The following is a 24286-nucleotide window of genomic DNA, read 5'->3' on the forward strand; positions in this document are numbered from 1 at the left end:
ACTATCCCTCCACTTTCCCTCCACTTTCCCTCCACTATCCCTCCACTTTCCCTTCACTATCCCTTCACTATCCCTTCACTTTCCCTTCACTATTCCCTTCACTATCCCTTCACTTTCCCTTCACTATCCCTTCACTTTCCCTACACTATCCCTTCACTATCCCTTCACTTTCCCTTCACTATCCCTTCACTTTCCCTTCACTATCCCTCCACTATCCCTCCACTTTCCCTTCACTATCCCTTCACTATCCCTCCACTTTCCCTCCACTATCCCTCCACTATCCCTTCACTATCCCTCCACTTTCCCTCCACTATCCCTCCACTTTCCCTTCACTATCCCTTCACTATCCCTTCACTTTCCCTTCACTATTCCCTTCACTTTCCCTTCACTTTCCCTTCACTATCCCTCCACTATCCCTCCACTATCCCTCCACTTTCCCTCCACTATCCCTCCACTTTCCCTCCACTATCCCTCCACTTTCCCTTCACTATCCCTTCACTATCCCTTCACTTTCCCTTCACTATCCCTTCACTTTCCCTTCACTATCCCTCCACTATCCCTCCACTTTCCCTTCACTATCCCTTCACTATCCCTCCACTTTCCCTCCACTATCCCTGCACTATCCCTCCACTTTCCCTTCACTTTCCCTTCACTATCCCTTCACTTTCCCTTCACTTTCCCTTCACTTTCCCTTCACTATCCCTTCACGATCCCTTCACTATCCCTCCACTTTCCCTCCACTATCCCTCCACTATCCCTCCACTTTCCCTTCACTTTCCCTTCACTATCCCTTCACTATTCCCTTCACTTTCCCTTCACTATCCCTCCACTATCCCTCCACTATCCCTCCACTTTCCCTCCACTATCCCTCCACTTTCCCTCCACTATCCCTCCACTTTCCCTTCACTATCCCTTCACTATCCCTTCACTTTCCCTTCACTATCCCTTCACTTTCCCTTCACTATCCGTCCACTTTCCCTTCACTATCCCACTATCTGTCTCTTATGAAAATGAGCATTACAGCGACCATAGCTCAACTAGGCCTATCATTTTTCTGTAGATTTCCATGGTTATCACTACAAGTAAACATTTTATCCATGTGTTCCAATAACTTCGAATTAAGGCGTATTGAATGTTAAAATATAATGTTAAGTGGGTATCATTACCCATTTTACTCTTAGTAATTCAATAATTTAAGAAATTTCAGTTCAGTTTAGGTATCGTATCGGTATCGGCGGTACTGGCCTTGAAAGTATCGGTATCGTATCGAAACCAAAATAAGTGGTATCGTATCGCCATCCCTATCATAGAGTAGTTAAATTTTTATTTTATTTTTATCTGGCGACGCCCACTAGGGGAGGAGCCTGTTAAAATAATTTAGAGTACCTTTCCATGGTAACACAACATCCAATTTCAAAACGGTTTTCACAGGATGATTTTTTTTTTTAGTTTGCAAGCTTTCGAAAGATACCTAATTTATGATGATGACTAAAATATGTGAAATGAAAAAAAGGCGAAAGCGTATTAACCATCAGTGCTGTAGACATTAACTGAACCCAAATAAAGGGATAGTTCACCCAAATATGAAAATTCTGTTATAATTTACTCACTCACACGTTGTTCCAAACCTGTATGAATTTCTTTCCTCAGTTAAACACAAAAGAAGATAATTTGAATAATATTGGCAACTAAACAGTTTCTGGTCCATTGACTTCCATAGAAAGAAAGAATAAATACTGTGGGGTCCATCGGTCCATGTTTGGTTTCCTCACATTCATCAGAATATCTTCTTTTGTGTTCAACAGAAGAAAGAAATTCATACAGGTTTGGAACAACTTGAGGGTGAGTAAACAATGACAGATTATGAATAGAATATCATTTTTCAAAATAAAAATAAATAAATAAATAACATTTGTTTCTTATGCTCTAGCAATGTGATGACATGAAGAAAAAAAACGAAATTCAAAAAACTTTTTTTTTCTGGGTCTCAGGAGGATAAATGCTCATTTTGGGGTGAAATATCCCTTTAAAGGAGAACTCCGGTCAGTTTTAACATTGAGCTAATTTTTTTGTACATTTGGAGTGCTGTCAATACAGAGAACAACGACAAAAATCGGTGTTGCCTACACCGAGTTATTCTATTTTTAAAATTTGCACCCTGTTGACTTCAATAGGGCAAGTACTAAACCTGCTTTTTAGCCTCTTAACATCCTTTAAGTGTCATTACAAGTGCACAGAAAATGTGAGTGATTCCTTCCGAGTGAACACGGGTGGATCTGACTGCAGTAGATGTTAGAGATATTAATAAAAATGAAGTTAATTCAGCCAGCGCTCATACCTTTGTTTACATCCTGTTTTCGGTGGAAGGCCATAGTAATCGATTGTCGAGTTCACGCGCATAGGTTTAGTTACCAATGATCACGCGCGTGAACTCGACAATCGATTACTATGGCCTTCCACCGAAAACAGGATGTAAACAAAGGTATGAGCGCTGGCTGAATTAACTTCATTTTTATTAATATCTCTAACATCTACTGCAGTCAGATCCACCCGTGTTCACTCGGAAGGAATCACTCACATTTTCTGTGCACTTGTAATGACACTTAAAGGATGTTAAGAGGCTAAAAAGCAGGTTTAGTACTTGCCCTATTGAAGTCAACAGGGTGCAAATTTTAAAAATAGGATAACTCGGTGTAGGCAACACCGATTTTTGTCGTTGTTCTCTGTATTGACAGCACTCCAAATGTACAAAAAAATGAGCTCAATGTTAAAATTGACCGGAGTTCTCCTTTAAGAAGAGTTGTGTTATTGCATTCCTGCCAGCAAACACTTCTCAGATCTTCTCCAGAACGTTTATGCATTTAATTTTCTCGTATTATTAAAAGAAAAAGAGCACATTGTTTGTGTTGCACAACGAATAACCGTCCGCGAATCGGCATCCAATAAGAAGATCTTCCAAAAGCGAGCTGAAAGAAGGCTTTACTACACACACAGCGCTCATTCATCTGATCTCAGAGGCGATTACAACACAGCTCTACACACACACACACACACACACACACCACGGTTCTGTGGTTATAAATAGCTTTCTTTCTGCACTCTTAGCATCTTGTAAAAAGCAAGGGGAGCTCGTGTTGACATTTGCCGCGTGCCGAAAGCAAGAGTTTCCTCGGCTGAGGAGAAGTCCTCAAACACATTCCTCTTAAACCGGTCTGTTCGTCCACACACTCAAGACATGAGCGTAGATCTACACACTGAAGCAACTACTGAAGACACCTCATGTTCTTACGAAGCTTCTCCTCCCTGCTTTTATACTCTTGTTTTGTACTATAAATTCCCATAGATTGCACTAGCATACATGTAGACATAAGCCTATTCAAGATACACACCTTTCGTCAGCACCAATTACCTTTTATATTCTCTAAACTATTCTATTTGTTTTGTTTTCCTGATAAAATAAAATGAAAAACTTGCTACTGTGCTAAACTGAGACTTGTTACAGCACTTGTACTGTTGTTCTGATTGCATCTATTGTTCTCCTCATTTGTGAGTCTCTCTGGATAAAACATCTGCTAAATGATTAAATGTAAATGTATAAGATTTACCCACTAACATCGAAGCAACCTCGTGTTCTGCTGCCTCTGTTTACAAAGCTTCTCCTCCCAGCTTTTATACTCTTTTTTTTTTTTTTTTTTTGTACCTATAAATTCCCATATATCGCCACAGAGTTGGTATAAGTATTAAGTATTACCCACAGATCGCGAGCAGGATTTTAAAGAGGCACAACAGGGTCTGTGAGGGGAACTGATTCTCCCTCGGGGGGTTTAGTTCAGTAAGTGGAGCTGGAAATGTCCTCAGAGACGGTGATGTCCGATCGGGATGCCAGGGTCCCTGCGGTGCTCGGGTTATACACACATGTGCTGGTTTTCCGGTCACCTGTCAGTTTATTAGGGTTATTAGGGTTTATTAGGGTTAAGCTACTGTGATATTTACAGAATCTCAACTCTCGGAGAGTTTGGCATGGTAATGGATATGACAATCTTGATATCTTTGGTCTTGGCGGAGTGTATATATATAAAAAAATGTTTAAAAAATATAAATGCTGGTGAACGATAGCGGAATGAGGGAGTGCTGGACACTTTTGACCCCCAAAACTGTTGATTTACTTCAAAAAAACCTGAACATTTCTAAATATAAGCTATTTGGAGCATAATCGGCTTGTTGCAACAAACATCTGGCTGTATAAATATATAAATATGTATAAAGATGAACTTCATTGTTGCGTAGTCAACCATGGATGTTTAGAAAAGTGCTGTGTGAGTTTTTGTGCCATCTAGTGGATTAAAATCAAATCAAATAAAAAAGAAATGTACCCCAAAAAAAAAAAAAAAAACAGCAGAGATTTAGGATTGTTGGGATTGTTGGGATTGGGATGGTTTTGTTGTGCATACCTGGCAACCCTGCATGTTGCAAAGCAGCTGTCGGATGAAGGAGTGTGTGAAGGGAAATACGCACACACACACACTCCTCTGTCAGTGTTTCAGTGACTGTAAGAAATGCACAAACACACTACGTTAAACGACCTTAATGCAAAAAAATGTAATTAAAATGTGTCATCGTACCGAGAGCATTCGGCGTGTGGCTTAAAATTACATGAAAAAATGTTTTGTGTCTTAAAAATATTGTCACTGGCTGAAACTTTCTACACCATATAATGAATGTGATTCTCTGTTAACTGACTGTTATTATAAATATTCTGTGCCTGGATTGTATTTGGGTGTATGGACTTTTGTTTACATATTTCAGAAGATGAGCTCCATATCGAGTGTCTTAGAAAGTTTTGCCTTTTGTTCACTTGAGGATATTAGGATATTTCTCTGAAGGGAAAGTGTAACTCTTTAAGATGTGCTTTTACTGTTTTTGTTTTGCTTTATTATTAATAAAAATCTGCCTGCCTCTATGGGAATTTAACATAGGGGTGTCCAAACTTATGCACCCTGTATTTTAAGGAAGAATATTTATTTATTTATGATACATTATTCATTCACAAAGAAAATTGGTGTCCTTAAAGGTTGGATTTTTCCTCATTTTTTAAATTAAGGCATTAAGTTCAATTTCCAAAAGATGATTTTTTATTCCTCTTTTTAGTCAACTTTAGCATGGGTGTCTAAAGTTATGCATAGCACTGTATCAAGTGAGGGGAACTTATATTCTTACTTTGTGCAACATAATAAAAAATAACCCATTATAATAATTGATTCTGCCTCTGGATGAAGCAAACTGATCATTTTCAGACAAACTCTCTGGAACTTTATGTCTGGCACACGTCTATAATGGTCATCAAAACACTACAATAAAGATCCCATCAATGAACCGCATGCCAGACGTCAGTCAGATATCACAACAAAAAGCTCTTTTTTAGGGTCCGCTGCGTCCAGACATGTTGACGAGTGTGTGCGAGTGTTAGATACGCGTTTGAGTGGAGCAAACCCTGCTTTTGAGGATCCCGGCGGGATGAAGAGAAGAGTCTTAAGTGGGATAACGCCCATCAGGTCAAATAGTTATTGATGATAAATGATTAATTTTGCAATCAATTGTTTCCGTTATGTAAGTTAAAAGACATTAATGGTCGTTAAACGGCTTATAAAGTGATTTTGTCTGATTTGTAATCAGGCATTAAAGCGATTACCCATAAAACGAGTTTTGAACCAATCGGATTGCTTGGGTTCTAAGGTCAACGGGAGAAAGTGCAAAGCGCAATATGGCGGAATAAGCCCCGCCTTCTAGATAAAAGAGCCAATCGCTGACTAGTAAAGTCACACGTCACTGCAGCCGCCGTTAGAAGCTCCGGTTGCGATCAGACAAATTTAAGTCATAGTTGTAGTCAAGATTTCATTGGTGATTTTCAAATATGAAAGTTAATTGTAAGCTTGGTGAACAGCTTTGGGGACGTTGATGTTTCCCAATGGAAGAGATACGAGCTGTTGAAATGACTCGCTTTTAAGGGACTTTGATCCCGAGCCAGAATCAGGATCTTAGAGAACAGAAATGACTTATCTGTTTTTTTGTGTGTGGTTTTTTGTCAAAAATAACACATGCTGAAGTGCCGCACATGTTTAGACCCTGTATCTAATCCAGAGAATGAAAGTTTGCTGCATGAAGGATCTTATTTTACTGCATGGACATGTGGTTTAGTACAATACGCCCATTGAGATTCATCCTTTTCTTTCAGTGCAAGCCAAAGTGAGTCAGATTCCTTCCTGAGGATGCATTAGCTTTCATGAGTAATGCAGTGGGAGAATTCTTCTCATTGTTCTTTTAAGCATGTGGAAACTTATATGCCATCTGACTGCACTTGACAAAAGGATAAGACTTATTTATTTTGGAAATAAATCATTACCGCAGAAGTAATGCAATACATGAGCACAGCTGGAATCATGAAATGCAGGAAATACCCTGCATAAAACTTAATATCAAGGGGAATATTAGCCAAATATTATAAATGTTTCCAAGTGGACCATTAGCACATAGAGTATCTAAAACTGATAAGACCCTGAGGAACCTGCTTATTAGTTCATGTTCTGGGGGGAATAAGTATTAAGGCAAAACTGTAAAAAGAAATGCATTATATACAAAGGGTTACTAAACCACTCAGATCTCTTGCGTCTCTGGGAGGCAGTCCATTCAGCGGCATAGTCCGATTCATTTTAGTGAATCGGTTCGTTTAAATGAACCCGTTCAAAAGCGATTCACTGATTCGGTTGCAAGTCTTCGGCACTTAAAAGTGTTACTAAACCTTTACACGTGCTACATCTTTTATTAACATACTAATATCTGAACGTTTTTAGATTGTTTCACATAGATAGGCTAAATCTAAGTGTTTAATTGTATTGGTAGACAAAAAAATACACTAAAATTCACATTAGTGGCGGTCAACTGATGTGTTCCTTCCCAATTTCTAAATACAGTCTTGATTTTCAGTCTCAACTATCCCTAGCGAGCCTGTGATTTGCGAATCGGTTCAACAGAATCATGAATCGATTTAAACGAATGATTCGTTCGCGAATCGGACCTCACTGTATGTCACTGAAGAGTAACTTAAGCGAAAGATGAGACAGTTCAGGTCTGTCTTTGAGGACAGACGGGTCGACAATGTCTTGATGCTTCGAAATTATGCTATACGACCCGTTTACATATTCAGGTTTTTGAAAATCGTGAAAATCTTGGTCGTTCAAATCGCGAACCTAATTTCCAAGCGCGCCTGTTATTCCTGATATCATGACATGCAGCGGTGTTATTTTGCGCTGTGAAAAGATTAAAGTAGTGGTATCATCTGTTCTGATATTCATTTTAACTAGTTTACAAATAGGAACTAATGGTTTTAGGTGCAATGCACGGACGAACGGGAAGAAATGCGATTCTTCTGACGCTTTTGACTACTTTTAGCGGATTTTTTAACTCAACATACGGAACATGGAAGAGCAGTTTTCATGCGAATCGCGTGAATACCGTGGAGAAACCTTCCTCTCAGCCTCACATCATCTTCATCATGGTTGATGACCAAGGGTTTCGAGACGTGGGATATCACGGGTCCGAGATAAAGACTCCAACACTGGACAGACTCGCTTCAGCCGGAGTGAAACTGGAGAATTATTATGTTCAGCCTCTGTGTAGCCCGTCCAGGAGCCAGCTGATGACCGGCAGGTGGGAGACATCAACACATCACACTGTATCTGTCAAACATAGGGGGTTCGTTGAGTTTATTTGCACGATATGAAATATATACAAGAAAAACAAGAACATACAATCCATATACTGTGCAGGGAGAGGCAGGAATCCCAAAAGCCTCCGCCTAAACAACAGCTCAACAAAAAAGGAATTAATATAAATAATAGTATAAAGTCAGAATTGCGTGATATAAAGTCGCAATTTCGTGATATAAAGTCAGAATTAAAGTCACAATTGTGTTATATAAAATCAGAGTTGCATGATATAAAGTCAGAGCTGTGTGATATCAAGTCAGAATTGCGTGATATAAAGTCAGAGTTGTGTGATATAAAGTCAGTTGTGTGATAAAGTCATAATTGAGTGATATAAAGTCAGAGTTGTGAGATATAAAGTCAGAGTTGTGTGATAAAGTCAGAATTGCGTGATATAAAGTCAGAGTTGTGTGATATAAAGTCAGAGTTGTGTGATAAAGTCAGAATTGCGTGATATAAAGTCAGAATTGCGTGATATAAAGTCAGAGTTGTGAGATATAAAGTCAGAATTGCGTGATAAAAAGTCAGAATTGCGTGATATAAAGTCAGAGTTGTGTGATATAAAGTCAGAGTTGTGTGATAAAGTCAGAATTGCGTGATATAAAGTCAGAATTGCGTGATATAAAGTCAGAGTTGTGAGATATAAAGTCAGAGTTGCGTGATATAAAGTCGCAATTGCGTAATATAAAGTCAGAGTTGTGTGATATAAAGTCGCAATTGCGTAATATAAATTCAGAGTTGTGTGATATAAAGTCAGAGTTGTGTGATCTAAAGCCATAAGTGTGTGATATAAAGTCGCAATTGCGTGATATAAAGTCAGAATTGCGTTATAAAGTCACAATTGCGTGTTATTAACCCTTGTGTTATGTTGCGGGTCAATTTGACCCGTTTAGATTTTCTAGTTGTTGGAAATACTGGTTAACCTATGTTTTTTTTCTTGATATTTTGTGACTTTTTCTCATTTATCATCATGAACATGCATGCAAAGTTTCAACATGCTGGTGTTTTTTGACATATACAAACAAAATTACTGTTCCTTTCGTGATGTTCGCGGGTCAATTTGACCCGCATATTTTAACGCTCTAAGGCAACTGTACGGACCCAAAATAATAACATTTCTTGGTTATATTTTGTTATTTTATATTTTTACTACCTTATGAAGCTAAAAAATTTAGTTTTCCACACTTATTTCAATGCAGAAAAATATTTTGTCAGCCACAGATGGTAAAAATTACCTATCATTTATTTTTTCAAGCTACCTGAAATAACATTAAACCTTTTTTTTTTTCTTGATATTTTGTGACTTTTTCTCATTTATCATCATGAACATGCATGCAAAGTTTCAACATGCTGGTGTTTTTTGACATATACAAACAAAATAAATGTTCCTTTCGTGATGTTCGCGGGTCAATTTGACCCGCATATTTTAACGCTCTAAGGCAACTGTACGAACCCAAAATAATAACATTTCTTGGTTATATTTTGTTATTTTATTTTTTTACTACATTATGAAGCTAAAAAAATAGGTTTTCCACACTTATTTCAATACAGAAAAATATTTTGTCAGCCACAGATGGTAAAAATTACCTATCATTTATTTTTTCAAGCTACCTGAAATAATATTAAACATTTTTTTTCTTGATATTTTGTGACTTTTTCTCATTTATCATCATGAACATATGCATGCAAAGTTTCAACATACTGGTGGTTTTTTTTTTGACAAATACAAACAAAATTACTATTACGTTTGTGATGTCCATCATAGGCAGCTATTCAAAAGCAACTGTACAGACACAAAATAAAAACATTTATTTTATGTATGTCAGGGCATCAACTCCAGTTCTAAAGTGTAAGTGTATCTAAAAATGCTCTAGCCCAAACCAAACACACTTGAAAAAGCTAAATCATGGTGTTCAGAATTAATTGCAAATTACAAATGAAAATTTTTGATAGAAGACACAGATAGTAAAATAAGCTCTCATTTATATATTCAAGATATCTGAAATATCTTGAGACTTCGACATAGACAGCAGGAAAAATGAGCTCAGATTAATTGATTAATTGTTCAGTTATGATGTTCTAAGCAAAAAAATAAAATAAAAAAGTAAAAAAAAATGTATATGCAAATATATATAAATATAACGTATATTCAAATTTTAAATAGTTTTAAAAAATGGTTAAAAAACATTTTCATTAAATCATATCTTCAGATATATATTTTTGGGAATATTTGACAAATGCTGATATTAAAAGTTTACAGTTTGAACCTGAATCTTTGTTGTTTTTCATAGTGTGATTTTTGAGGAATTGTATTGAATCCAATGCGGGTCAATTTGACCCGGACCATAAGGGGAGTGCACAGAATTCCAACATAACACGAGGGTTAAGTCAGAATTGCGTGATAAAGTCAGAATTGCATGTTATAAAGTCAGAATTGCATGATATAAAGTCGCAATTGCGTAATATAGTCAGAGTTGTGTGATATAAAGTCAGAATTGCGTGATATAAAGTCAGAGTTGCATGATATAAAGTCGCAATTGCGTAATATAGTCAGAGTTGTGTGATATAAAGTCAGAATTGCGTGATATAAAGTCAGAGTTGCGTGATATAAAGTCAGAGTTGTGTGATCTATAGTCAGAATTGCGTGTTATTAAGTCAGAATTGCGTGTTAAAGTCAGAATTGCGTGTTATAAAGTCAGAATTGTGTGATATAAAGTCAGAATTGCGTGTTAAAGTCAGAATTGCGTGTTATAAAGTCAGAATTTAGTGTTATAAAGTCAAAGTTGTGTGATATAAAGTCAGAATTGCGTGATATAAAGTCAGAATTGCGTGATATAAAGTCAGAATTGTGTGATATAAAGTCAGAATTGCGTGTTAAAGTCAGAATTGCGTGTTATAAAGTCAGAATTGAGTGTTATAAAGTCAAAGTTGTGTGATATAAAGTCAGAGTTGTGTGATATAAAGTCAGAATTGTGTGATATAAAGTCAGAATTGCGTGATATAAAGTCAGAGTTGCGTGATATAAAGTCAGAATTGCGTGATATAAAGTCAGAGTTGTGTGATATAAAGTCAGAATTGTGTGATATAAAGTCAGAATTGTGTGATATAAAGTCAGAGTTGTGTGATATAAAGTCAGAATTGTGTGATATAAAGTCAGAATTGTGTGATATAAAGTCAGAATTGTGTGATATAAAGTCAGAGTTGTGTGATATAAAGTCAGAATTGTGTGATATAAAGTCAGAATTGTGTGATATAAAGTCAGAGTTGTGTGATATAAAGTCAGAATTGTGTGATATAAAGTCAGAGTTGTGTGATATAAAGTCAGAATTGTGTGATATAAAGTCAGAATTGTGTGATATAAAGTCAGAGTTGTGTGATATAAAGTCAGAATTGTGTGATATAAAGTCAGAATTGCGTGATATAAAGTCAGAATTGCGAGATATAAAGTCAGAATTGCGTGATATAAAGTCAGAGTTGCGTGATATAAAGTCAGAATTGGGTGATATAAAGTCAGAGTTGCGTGAAATAAAGTCGCAATTGCGTAATATAAAGTCAGAGTTGTGTGATCTAAAGTCATAAGTGCGTGATATAAAGTCGCAATTGCATGATATAAAGTCAGAGTTGCGTGATAAAGTCAGAATTGCTTTATAAAGTCAGAATTGCGTGTTAGGCTATAAAGTCTGAATTGCGTGATATAAAGTCGCAATTGCGTGATATAAAGTCAGAGTTGCGTGATATATAGTTGCAATTGCGTAATTTAAAGTCAGAGTTGTGTGATATAAAGTCAGAGTTGTGTGATAAAGTCAGAATTGCTTGATATAAAGTCAGAGTTGTGAGATATAAAGTCAGAGTTGTGTGATAAAGTCAGAATTGCGTGATATAAAGTCAGAGTTGTGTGATATAAAGTCAGAGTTGTGTGATAAAGTCAGAATTGCGTGATATAAAGTCAGAATTGCGTGATATAAAGTCAGAGTTGTGTGATATAAAGTCAGAGTTGTGTGATAAAGTCAGAATTGCGTGATATAAAGTCAGAATTGCGAGATATAAAGTCAGAATTGCGTGATAAAAAGTCAGAATTGCGTGATATAAAGTCAGAGTTGCGTGATATAAAGTCGCAATTGCGTAATATAAAGTCAGAGTTGTGTGATATAAAGTCGCAATTGCGTAATATAAATTCAGAGTTGTGTGATCTAAAGCCATAAGTGTGTGATATAAAGTCGCAATTGCGTGATATAAAGTCAGAATTGCGTGTTATTAAGTCAGAATTGCGTGATATAAAGTCAGAGTTGTGAGATATAAAGTCAGAATTGCGTGATATAAAGTCAGAGTTGCGTGATATAAAGTCGCAATTGCGTAATATAAAGTCAGAGTTGTGTGATCTATAGTCAGAATTGCGTGTTATTAAGTCAGAATTGCGTGTTATTAAGTCAGAATTGGGTGATATAAAGTCAGAGTTGTGAGATATAAAGTCAGAATTGCGTGATATAAAGTCAGAATTGCGAGATATAAAGTCAGAATTGTGAGATATAAAGTCAGAATTGCGTGATATAAAGTCAGAGTTGCGTGATATAAAGTCAGAATTGCGTGATATAAAGTCAGAGTTGTGTGATATAAAGTCAGAATTGGGTGATATAAAGTCAGAATTGGATGATATAAAGTCATAAGTCGCAATTGCATGATATAAAGTCAGAGTTGCGTGATAAAGTCAGAATTGCTTTATAAAGTCAGAGTTGTGTGATATAAAGTCGCAATTGCATGATATAAAGTCAGAGTTGTGTGATAAAGTCAGAATTGCTTTATAAAGTCAGAGTTGTGTGATATAAAGTCGTAATTGCGTAATATAAATTCAGAGTTGTGTGATCTAAAGCCATAAGTGTGTGATATAAAGTCGCAATTGCGTGATATAAAGTCAGTATTGCGTGTTATTAAGTCAGAATTGCGTGATAAAGTCAGAATTGCGTGTTATAAAGTCAGAATTGCATGTTATAAAGTCAGAATTGCGCGATATAATGTCAGAATTGTGAGATATAAAGTCAGAATTGCGAGATATAAAGTCAGAATTGTGAGATATAAAGTCAGAATTGCGTGATATAAAGTCAGAATTGCGAGATATAAAGTCAGAATTGTGAGATATAAAGTCAGAATTGTGTGATATAAAGTCAGAATTGCGTGATATAAAGTCAGAGTTGTATGATATAAAGTCAGAATTGGGTGATATAAAGTCAGAGTTGCGTGATATAAAGTCGCAATTGCGTAATATAAAGTCAGAATTGTGTGATCTAAAGTCATAAGTGCGTGATATAAAGTCGCAATTGCATGATATAAAGTCAGAGTTGCGTGATAAAGTCAGAATTGCTTTATAAAGTCAGAATTGCGTGTTAGGCTATAAAGTCTGAATTGCGTGATATAAAGTCGCAATTGCCTGATATAAAGTCAGAATTGCATGAATTAAAATCAGAAATGTTATAAGGTCAGAATTGTGTGTAATAAAGTCAGAGTTGCGTGATATAAAGTCAGAGTTGCGTGATATAAAGTCGCAATTGCGTGATATAAAGTCAGAGTTGCGTGATATAAAGTCAGAGTTTCGTGATATAAAGTCGCAATTGCGTAATTTATAGTCAGAGTTGTGTGATATAAAGTCAGAATTGCATGATAAAGTCAGAATTGCTTTATAAAGTCAGAATTGCATGTTAGGCTATAAAGTCAGAATTGTGTGATATAAAGTCGCAATTGTGTGATACAAAGTCAGAATTGCGCGAATTAAAATCAGAAATGTTATAAGGTCATAATTGCGTGATATTAAGTAAGAATTGCGAGATATAAAGTCCAATTCTAAGTTAAAAATACTTTTTTCCTCAGGATTGCGAGTTTATATCACGCAATTCTGACTTTATAACTCGCAAGTACGACTTTATATCAAGCTATTCTGAGAATTGGGAGATGTAAACTTGCAATTGTGAGAAACAAACTCAGAAGTGTGAGATAAAAAGTCACAATTACCTTTTTTATTTTCTATTTTGTGGCGGTAGGTTCGTGTTGAAAATCGTTTTCTATGTGCATGATCATCACCGTTATTTCTATAGCGCTTTATACACTACAGATAGTTTCATATCAGCTTTACAGTGATAACAGGAAAATAATGATTCAATGATGCAGACAAGTTGGTGTTTTAGTGTGCATGTGTTGAATGCCTGACTCCAGTGTTCCCACAGCGAAACATCTGGTCCACGCCTCGGGAAACAGGAAGGTTGCTAGGAATCTCTTTTGGCAATTTGCTTTGGAAGCAGTGAATGAATCAACTCCTCCCTTAGTCATTTACAATGAATGGCTTTCTGGCTGTCTGAGATGGGGATTTACTGGGGTAATATACTGTGTGTCAGATCGCTTCACGGTGTGTGACCGTGTTGTGTGGTTTGAGAAGACTGAGAATACTCAGGAACAGAGATTAGCATCACACACATCAAAGGATATCAGTCCGTTTTATTCTATAAGGAGCACAACGCCCTCGGCTTGGTCTTTAAAGATGACTGACGTCGACTCAATGACACTCTTCTGGGAATGTTTTGTAACTACTTTTCAAATTGATTGTTGTAAATGAACATCTCAGAACTGTAGTGGGGTTTCAGAGCAGAATACGAGATGCATCAGTTTCATACCAGGACTTACTGCAGGCCGATCAGGCGTTTTAGGGAAACATAATAAGTGAATAGGGAAGAAATTATGAATATTTCTTTGAAATATGAGATATTATGAAAATGTTGGCAAGTTATTACTCTCATTACATGTTGCCCAAAAAACACATTCATTTGCAAATTAGAGACAATGAAAAGAGACATTGAATTTAATGGGAACAATTTTTTTGGCCATGTTTACACACATATTGTGTAAAGTAAAATACTACATCAAACTAGATTTGGTCATTTTCTGTGGCGAAACCTGGCACTCAGTTGGCTCGGGTTTGCTAGGTTGGCATGGCTGGCTGCTGTGGAGCTGCTACATCGTTGCTAAGGCATTCTGGGTGGTTGCTAGGTGGTTGTTAAGATATTATGGGTTGTTGTTAGGGTGTTACTATGCGGTTGCTAGGGTATCCTGGGTGGTTGCTAGAGTGTTGATAGACAGTTGTTACAGTGTTCTAGGTGCAACTGGTTAGCAACACCTTTGCAACCACCCAAAACACTCTAGCAAACACATAACAACACCATAGCAACCTCTCAGAACATCTTAGAAACCGCCTAGCAACACCCTAGAAACCACCCATAACACCCTTGTAACCACCTAGCAACATCCTAGTAACCAACCAGAACACCCTAGATGTTTGCTAGGGCATTACTAGGCGGTTGCTAGAGCATTTATAGGCTATTGGTGTTCTGGGTAGTTGCTGTGGTGTTGCTAGGGCGTTGCTAGGCGGTTTCTTGGATGTTCTGAGTGGTTGCTATGGGGTTGTTAGGCGTTTGCTTGGGTGTTTTGGGTCTTGCAATGGTGTTGCTAACCAGTTGCTAGGCAATTGGTGTTTGTGTGGTTGGTTGGTATGGCGTTGTATGTGAATAATTTAAATTTAAACCATATTCTGCCCCTTAGAAGTTATTATTGTGACAGATTCATAAAACAATCAATGCTGAAATGGTTAAAAAAGGTTAAAAATGTAAATGGAACTTAAAAATGAAATATATCTACACTGACGAGTAAATGTGGACAACTGTTATGTCATTTCTCATGATATAACCCCTTTAATATTTGTTGACAATATTATTTTAAATAAACACTGCAAATGGAAATGTTTCAGCTGCTTTTATTAGTTAAATTGTCTTAAATTGCCATTCTTTTCAGCCTGTGAATTGCTTAATCTTTAAAGAGCTCTTCAACAAAAAAAGGGCTTCATCAAAAAGATTACATTACAGAAAAAGAGGCTTATCTTGGCAAATGCTTAGCCATCTCTTAAAGCTTAAGTGGAAAAAGGCAAGCATTGGTAATGTTTTAGTTGAAACTCTTTCTGCTTCTCTGATGGATGATGCCTTTAGATCAGAAGTCCAAAAACATCACATCTGCCCATATAAGCAGTACGTTCAGTTCGACTTTTCAGCTTTTACCCTTTTAAGGTATTCACTACCATCTGATAAAAGTAATGAACTTCTCGTAATCTTCAGCGTCTGTCCAGCTGAAAAACCTGCCAAGCAAAGCAAATCAGATAATCACTAATTAAAAGTTGGTTGCCACATTACCATGAATAGGACTGTGGTTCCCTTTGGTTCCTTATCTTTGTACCTTATTCGACACACCTAATTCAGTTCATGAGCACTCTACCAAAAAGTGGATGAGTTATTGAGAAAAACAGGTGGTTTAGATAAGGAAGGTATTCAAACTGTGCAGTTTTGTGGCGCTCCAGAACCAGCATTGGCAAACACTGCCATAATGAACAAGCCAAACTGTTAAGGGGAACAAAAAGGGGCTGAATGGCAAAAGTGGTCAACATTACAAATAAGCATAATAAAAGTACGATATTCCTTGTGCACTATATTAATTTATACAAGCCTTCTAAATCCATTCAATAGCTTTAAAGGCCCCCTGAAATAAAAATTTAAGTTTTTTAGCTTTTAGTATGAATATGTTAGCTTTAAGGTTATGAATAAGCTAATGTGTGTTCCAAAGCAATTACAAAATTTGCATTTAGGAGATATAAGCATTCAAAACGTGCACTCTCTCACTTCTGCTAAAATGGATCAGGGATTTTTATGACATCAACGCTTCTCATCACATCTTCTGTCCAATCAAATGCCCTCTAGAATCTAAAGCTCCGCCCCCTCTGCTATAAACACCACCTGTCCAAAGCGAGCGTTGACTCGTCACAGAGCATTATGGGTTTGAGTGTGAGTTTGATTCCTCAAAAGCTCGAGTTTTATTCCGTTGTCCAACTGTACGTTGGTTAAGAATGAAATGGCTAGAATTTATTCACTCCTCTACTATTGAATCCACCGTATCATCAGCGCTTGGATTCGCTTCCATGGTGCTGTCAGTCTGTGAGGTAAACTAAACGCTATTGGCTGTTTGAAAAGGGGGAGGAGCCATTCAATATGTCCCGCCTTAGCTTCCTGTTTCAGTGGAAATTACATCGTCCATCTTACAAATCTGCGCGTTCCAAAGCACTTCAGTGGGACTTTAAGTAACTGCAGAAGTAATGTGTAATGCCGGGTTCAGACTACACAATATTTTTGTCTGTTACGATAGCCTGATTATACGATTTTGACTCCTAAATTCTTGTCATGTCGTGGACCAGTCATCAGTCACCGTCTTTAACGACGCGCGTGATGTGGTCGAGAAGGCTGACCTAGCGATTGACCTGAGCGTAAACAAACTATGGCTACAGTGGAAATGTTCCTGGAGCGCAAGAACAGGACAGTATGGGATGTCAATCCTCCAAAGAGAGTGCATTGACACCATAATATGAGAACTGAACTGAGCTGGACGATGACATCACTGTTTTCTCCAGAGCGACTATATATATATATATATATATATATATATATATATATATATATATATATATATAAATTAACTAAATACTTTTTTACAACAAAAATGAACCATCACTGAACTTACTTAAGCTAGACTGTGACGCTATTTTCTTCCAGATCTGACAACAAACTTGGTTGCATTATTTTCCTCTTATCTCTGTAAAGCTCCTTTGAAACACTCTGTATGATAAAAAGCTCTATATAAATAAAGGTGACTTGCATTGATAAACGATTGATTCTTGCGTCCCGACGCCCATTATCGTTTACGAATCACCACTACACCCTACGTCAAACGGATCGTGTCAAAATTGTGTAGTCTGAAGAACCCAGCACGAGTAACATCTGCCCTAGCTCTCATTGGGGTGTTTATGGGAATTCATGAGAGAAAGTACCAATGTCCTATGTATCAACAAATTGTTCTTTGAGTCAGATCCTGTCAACAAGTTGATCTAGTTAACTAAACGTTCTCGAGCTGAACTCACTGACTCACGAATGAGTAAATGATGAGAGAATCATCACTTTTGGATCAACTAATGATTTAAAGATGAATTTGAAGGGTCTCAAATCTCGTCTGCTGTCAGACGAAAGGGCCTTGAGATGGTTAGTTTCTGGGTTACTGAAAAGAGAAAGGGTGTAATGAATGGCTGGGCTAGTGGGAACGAGGGAGTGTGTTTTAATGCTCTGTGGTCTGAGTTTGATTAGCTGTAGAGAGGAGTATGTTCCACTTATTGAAAGCAGATGTGGGAGGGATGTTGGAGCGAACAGAAGAACATGGGTCAGCAAGTCTTCCAGCACAGGCTGGTTGGGGATTCATGTTTCCTAGTGGTTTGGTGACCAAAAAAACATGTCTTGTGGGACATTTGGGTTGTGTTAAGAAGTGTTTTAGTTTAATATTAGTTATAAGCGACAATATTTGGAAATAGGCCTAAGTTTGATTTTATTTGATTCAAAGAAAGTAGTGAAATACACTCATTAGTCAAGAATACCACAATAAAGTTAAAAACTTGTTTCCATTGCGGTCCTTGATGAAGAAAGTACCAATGTCCTATTTATCAACAAATTGTTCTTTGTCAGATCCTGTTCTTTAAACTTTCTTGAGTTGAACTCACTGACACCGGTTGTTGCATGAAAGAAAGACCATCTAAAATGTGTTTGGAAGAGCATGAGAATGAGTAAATGATGAGAGAATCGTCACTTTTGGGTGAACTAATGCTTTAAAGATATATTTGAAGGGAGTTACAGAATGAAGCTGTGGTTGGAACTGTGGTGGTGCATAAGTCCTGATGTCTCGAGGGGACGCAGGTTTGAATTTGGCCTAATGCCTTGTCCCGATCCCATTCACTTGATCTGCCATATAACATTACATATTACAGGATTACAACATCACAAGCACACTAGCTGAGTTTACATGGACATCTTTTGTTTCAATCATAATGAAATCATTTCCCTTCCTGAGCGCAAAACGTAGGGCACTATTTTAACGATCTAAGCGAATGGTTTAAAGCGCACGGCGCGAGTGCACTTAGTGCGTGTCCGAATCCACTTTTACTAGTTTAACGAAGGGAATGTGGTCTAAAAGGGTCGTCTCTATTCTCTTAACGAGTAATGGGTGTGTTTTGGGCGTAACATGCCAATCAAAGTCTCATCTCCCATTCCCTTTAAAAGCTCGCACCATGACGGATTCGCTATTTACATGGCGGAATTTGCAAGTGGAAAGACTGAACGCGTCTCCAGAGAACAAACGGATCTGCTCGTGAGCGAGGTTAAAACGCAAGCAGACCATCTATGGGACAAGCCAGATTCCACCATTTATGTACACAATATTAATATTTTACTCTGTAATCCTTTTATTTTTAATATTTGGCTATTCATGTCCCTGTGTGTGTGTAATAAGCAAAGTGTAAAGCCACCTTTCCACTGCACACGACATTCACATTTAATTGTCGCATTTCACCCCCTGGTGTCAGTCGCACGGAACTTTGAAATTGGTCGTGAACCCTCGGCTATTCACATTGGTAAAATGAATGATTTTAATGAATGTAATGCATGCATGAATATATCCACACAAAACAAATGACCCTCAATACATTTAAAATAAAAAATAGTCAATTTTATAGCTAATCAATATAAATATTGATTTAATAATGATAAAAAAAAGATTTCAGCCATAGTCCCGTACGACTCTCCATTGGAAATGAATGACTTTCGGGTCTGACGCCTGTTGTTTGTTATGTGCAGTGGAAAGGCGGCTTAAGTGCATTGTGGACCCACCTATAGGCTCATATTATTAACGCGCTCTTTAAATAACAAAATAAATAATTGTTTGATTTAGATTTAGCAGTCTATTTCAGTTGCTCAAAATTGCAACGCGCCAACAATGCGCCTGAACACACCTCGTTTTCAGACCAGCTCGCCCATGGGCGCACAAATGGGCGCAAATGCCTTTGCTATTTAAACAACGTGAAAATGATAATTGCGTCAGGCTGAAACTAGCAAAAAACACTTGCGTCGCGCCTGGCGCCGGATGTATGATAGGGCCTTTAGAGTAAACCAGCACTGTAAACCCTAACGCTCAAAATAATTAATTGGTTTGAGTAGGACAAACTTAAATTCAACTAATTAGTTCAGTCAAATTAACTTTTATGAGTATTTAGCACTTTCTTTTTCTTTCAAGTTCACAGAACTGATATATTTTAAGTAAACTGAACTGTTTCATTGTTTGGAGTTTTATGAAATTATTTATTTTAATTTAAACAAACTTAAGTTTAACTGAAATGGCTGGGATGTCTATTTCCCAGCATGCTTTGCTGATGGCACTTGAATGGGAGAGTAAATGCTAAAATTAAGTGTAATATAATGGGGTTTTTTTTGCGCAAGATTAATGTTAAGTGGGATATTGAGTATATTGATTAATGTTTTGTTATGCTAATTTAGAAGAATTTCTGTTAATGTTGGTTTTAGGATAGTTACCATCATGGTGACAAGTGGTGCATGCAGCTTAATTTAACTTAAAAATAACATAATAGTATGTTAGCAAACTAGCTTGTTGAAACTATAAGTTAATACTAATGAAAGTGTTCACATTGAGATTACATGAAGGTTTTAAGTTAAATGTATGAAATAGTGTACTCTGATTTTAATTGTTCTTAACTTGAAATGTTTAAGTACAAACTTAAAATCTGCCAGTTCTGCTTACTTAAACTTTGACTTTCAAAACTTAAAAAAAATTGATTCGGGTTTACAGTGAGTGTATCAAATGTCTGTTTTATTCAGTGCTTGTCATGTTTGTTACTAATTTAGTGCTTTTTTATGTCCTAGATATCAAATCCACACTGGCCTCCAGCATTCCATCATCCGACCCACTCAGCCGAATTGCCTCCCTTTGGAGAACATCACCCTTCCGCAGAAACTGAAGAATGCTGGGTACTCTACTCATATGGTGGGAAAGTGGCACCTTGGGTTTTATAAGCGAGGTTGTATGCCTACGCAGCGTGGCTTTGACACCTTCTTTGGCTCTTTGTTGGGTACCGGCGACTACTACAGCCATTACAAATGTGACAGCCCGGGAATGTGTGGGTACGATCTTCACGAGGGGGAAGAAGCTGCCTGGGAGCAGGACCATGGCATCTACTCCACCATTATGTATACTCAAAAAGCTGTGAAAATCCTTGAATCTCACAATCCTAATCGGCCAGTCTTCCTCTACTTGGCGTACCAGGCGGTACACTCTCCCTTACAGGTTCCTGCTCGCTACCTCGAACGCTACAAGTCCATCCCAAACTTACATCGTCGTAAATATGCTGCAATGGTCAGCTGCTTGGATGAGGCCGTACGCAATCTAACTCTTGCTCTCAAACAGTATGGATATTATGACAACATGGTTATGGTGTACTCCTCAGATAATGGAGGCCAACCAATGGCAGGAGGCAGCAATTGGCCACTAAGAGGCAGTAAAGGGACTTACTGGGAGGGAGGAATACGGGCGGTAGGGTTCGTACATAGTCCTTTACTGGTCAAAAAGGGCACTAGAAGCAGGGCTCTCATTCATATTACTGATTGGTACCCAACACTGGTGATGCTTGGTGAAGGTACGCTAGATGAGAACCAGAGTCTTGATGGCTATGATGTCTGGGAAGCCATCAGTGAGGGACGTCCTTCACCTCGACAGGATATTCTCCACAACATAGACCCCATCTACACCAAAGCCAAGAATGGCTCCTGGAAAGCAGGCTATGGGATCTGGAACACGGCCATCCGGGCGGCTCTCCGTGTCGGTGACTGGAAGCTTCTTACTGGTGTGCCAGGATATAGTGACTGGATCCCACCACAGACTTTCTCCACCCTTCTGTTGGCCAATCGTTGGCACAATGAGCGTGTGAGCTGGGATCGAAGCAAGTCTATATGGCTCTTCAACATTACAGCTGATCCATATGAACGAGTGGATCTTTCCCGACGATACCCACATGTGGTGAAGAAGATGCTATTCAGGCTTCTATGGTACAACAAGACAGCGGTGCCGTGCCGCTACCCTCCCAAAGATTATCGCTCCAATCCTCAGTATAATGGGGGGGTCTGGGGTCCCTGGTACACAGATGATGATGAAGATGAGGATGATAACCTTCTCTTATATGATTTAGAACAGATGAAGAGTCGGAAGAAAGGAAAACGGAGAGGGAAATTCAAAAGAAAGACCTGAGGCCTATAGAATTGTTGGCTCCCATTTGGACATTCTTGGTACCATTATGAACTCAGGGATGTAGTCTTTATCTTCCAGAAGTAATGTATAGATTTACCTCCAATTTCATGATCAAATGTCTGTTTTTCATACTTTAAATATTTTCTATCCCAGTTCAATGTGCAGAGAACTATGGAGTGTAAACACTGTGGGACTTTCAAAGCTTTGCTCTTCTTTGTAAAGTCTGAAATGTCAAAGTTTGGCTCAAGAAGTTTTGGGTCAGGACAACCAGCGGCAGACTGGAAGAGTGGAAGACTGGAAGAGTGGAAGACTGGAAGAGTGGAAGAAAAGCATTATTTTCGCAACTCCGTTTGGTGCCTGTAAAGCAGGGCTAATCAATTAGCTTCATTCGAGGGCCAGAGGTGGGCTGGTGGGTTTAGCTTATTTATTGAAAAATTATTTATTATTTATTGAAAAATAACAGTATCAATAAATAAGCTAAAGTAAACCTAAAACAAAAGTATTTTGTATTTACTTGGAAATGTGATACCCAACAGTATGCAGATTTATAAGACCATAATAAATAACTCATTTAAAGCTGTGTACAGTTTTCCTTGGAACAAATACATGAATTATACAAGCTCGTAGCTATTGTTAATGAAAATATTCTGACAGTGAGACAGGTAAAACCATGCATAGCTACTCACTCACTATCACTGTAAAAAATGCCTAAACACAGGTAAAAACTAAAGAAACTGCCATCATTTCATAACAAAAATGACTTATATATTCCTCTACCCACCTAATAACTCTAATACAGTAACGTTACATTCAAGGTAAATGTTTGTAAAGGTGGTGATTAGGGGATTTAAAGTCGTCTAACTTCGTTCATGGCACAATGTTTCTGCTGTATTCCTCATCAGTCGTGTTGGGAATGCTGAGGCTGTTTCATGCGATTTAAAACTAGTTAAATCATAGATTGATTTGTGGTTTGTCAGAGAGGTGTCGAATTAAAACGCTTCTCACTGGATGTCGCAACGCTGTTTAAAGGGATAGTTCACCCAAAAATTAAAATTCTGTCAGTAATTACTCACCCTCATGTTGTTCCAACCCCGTAAGACATTCGTTCATCTTCGGAACACAAATTAAGATATTTTTGATTAAATCTGAGAGTTGTCTAACTCCTCCATAGGCTTCTAAGGGACTGAAACTTGCTGGCCCAGAAAATGTATTAAAGACATCGTTAATATAGTCCAAGTGACTCCAGTGGCTCGATCTTAAGTTTATAAAGCGACGAGAATACTTTTTGTGCGCAAAAACAAACAAAAATAACGACTTTATTCCACTTTTCATTTCCTTCTCTCTGGGCCTCGGGTCTTTTCACGTAGTGTTTAAGCGTAGCGCGTCTGTGTCGTACGTCACCTCGTATCACACATGACCAGCGTCGGCCAATAGTGAGCCTACGTGGTGACGTGCAACACAGACGCGCTACGCTTAAACACTATGTGAAAAGACCCGAGGCCCAGAGAGAAGGAAATGAAAAGTGGAATAAAGTCGTTATTTTTGTTTGTTTTTGCGCATAAAAAGTATTCTCGTCGCTTTATAAACTTAAGATCGAGCCACTGGAGTCACTTGGACTATATTAATGATGTCTTTAATACATTTTCTGGGCCAGCAAGTTTCAGTCCCTTAGAAGCCTATGGAGGAGTGAGACAACTCTCAGATTTGATCAAAAATATCTTAATTTGTGTTCCGAAGATGAACGAATGTCTTACAGGGTTGGAACAACATGAGGGTGAGTAATTACTGACAGAATTTTCATTTTTGGGTGAACTATCCCTTTAATAATAGTGTCCGGGACCGGGAGTAAACGCAACTCCGTTGTGAAACAAAACAAATGAAAACAGCGCGATTTGTTCTTTATTTGTTGTTATGACCGAGAAACCGCTTCAGATGATTCAGTGACTGAGCGGTCCGAATGAATCCGAATCGTTTATGCAAGTGCGTTTGGTTTGGCCAATTCACGGAGAGGGAAGAATCGAACCAAAACAATGATTAATTTACGAATGATTGGTATCGCTGGTTCAGTCGACAGAAATACGGGACACTGCTGAAATATTCGCATGGAAAACGTTTCTCAGGTCCCCAGTTGAATAGCCCTGCTCTAAAGGCACAAAAACAACATGCCTTCAATGAAAAGTAATGCAAGCTGAGGAAGGAAACCACTTGAATTACTGCTGCAAGTCCTAGAGCTTAATAAGGAATTGGTGCTATTTTCTCATCGAACATTTAAAATGAGACGATTTCGAACCTCGGAAAAAGAAACACACTTTAGGAAGCAT

At 37.8% G+C, this 24286-nt stretch overlaps 1 protein-coding gene across 1 annotated transcript; it reads left to right on the forward strand.

Annotated features, from left to right (window-relative positions):
- Positions 1 to 7071: 7071 nt before the first annotated feature.
- Positions 7072 to 22596, forward strand: arsj (arylsulfatase family, member J). The gene is made up of 2 exons (XM_079867300.1): positions 7072 to 7704; positions 20588 to 22596. Exons 1-2 carry the CDS (start codon positions 7376 to 7378, stop codon positions 21963 to 21965), a joined length of 1707 nt encoding a protein of 568 aa, XP_079723426.1. The 5' UTR covers positions 7072 to 7375; the 3' UTR covers positions 21966 to 22596.
- The last annotated feature ends 1690 nt before the right edge of the window (positions 22597 to 24286 follow it).

The sequence above is a fragment of the Squalius cephalus genome (assembly GCF_949319135.1).
Source record: "Squalius cephalus genome assembly, chromosome: 3".
In the NCBI taxonomy this organism is placed as follows: Eukaryota; Metazoa; Chordata; class Actinopteri; order Cypriniformes; family Leuciscidae; genus Squalius; species Squalius cephalus.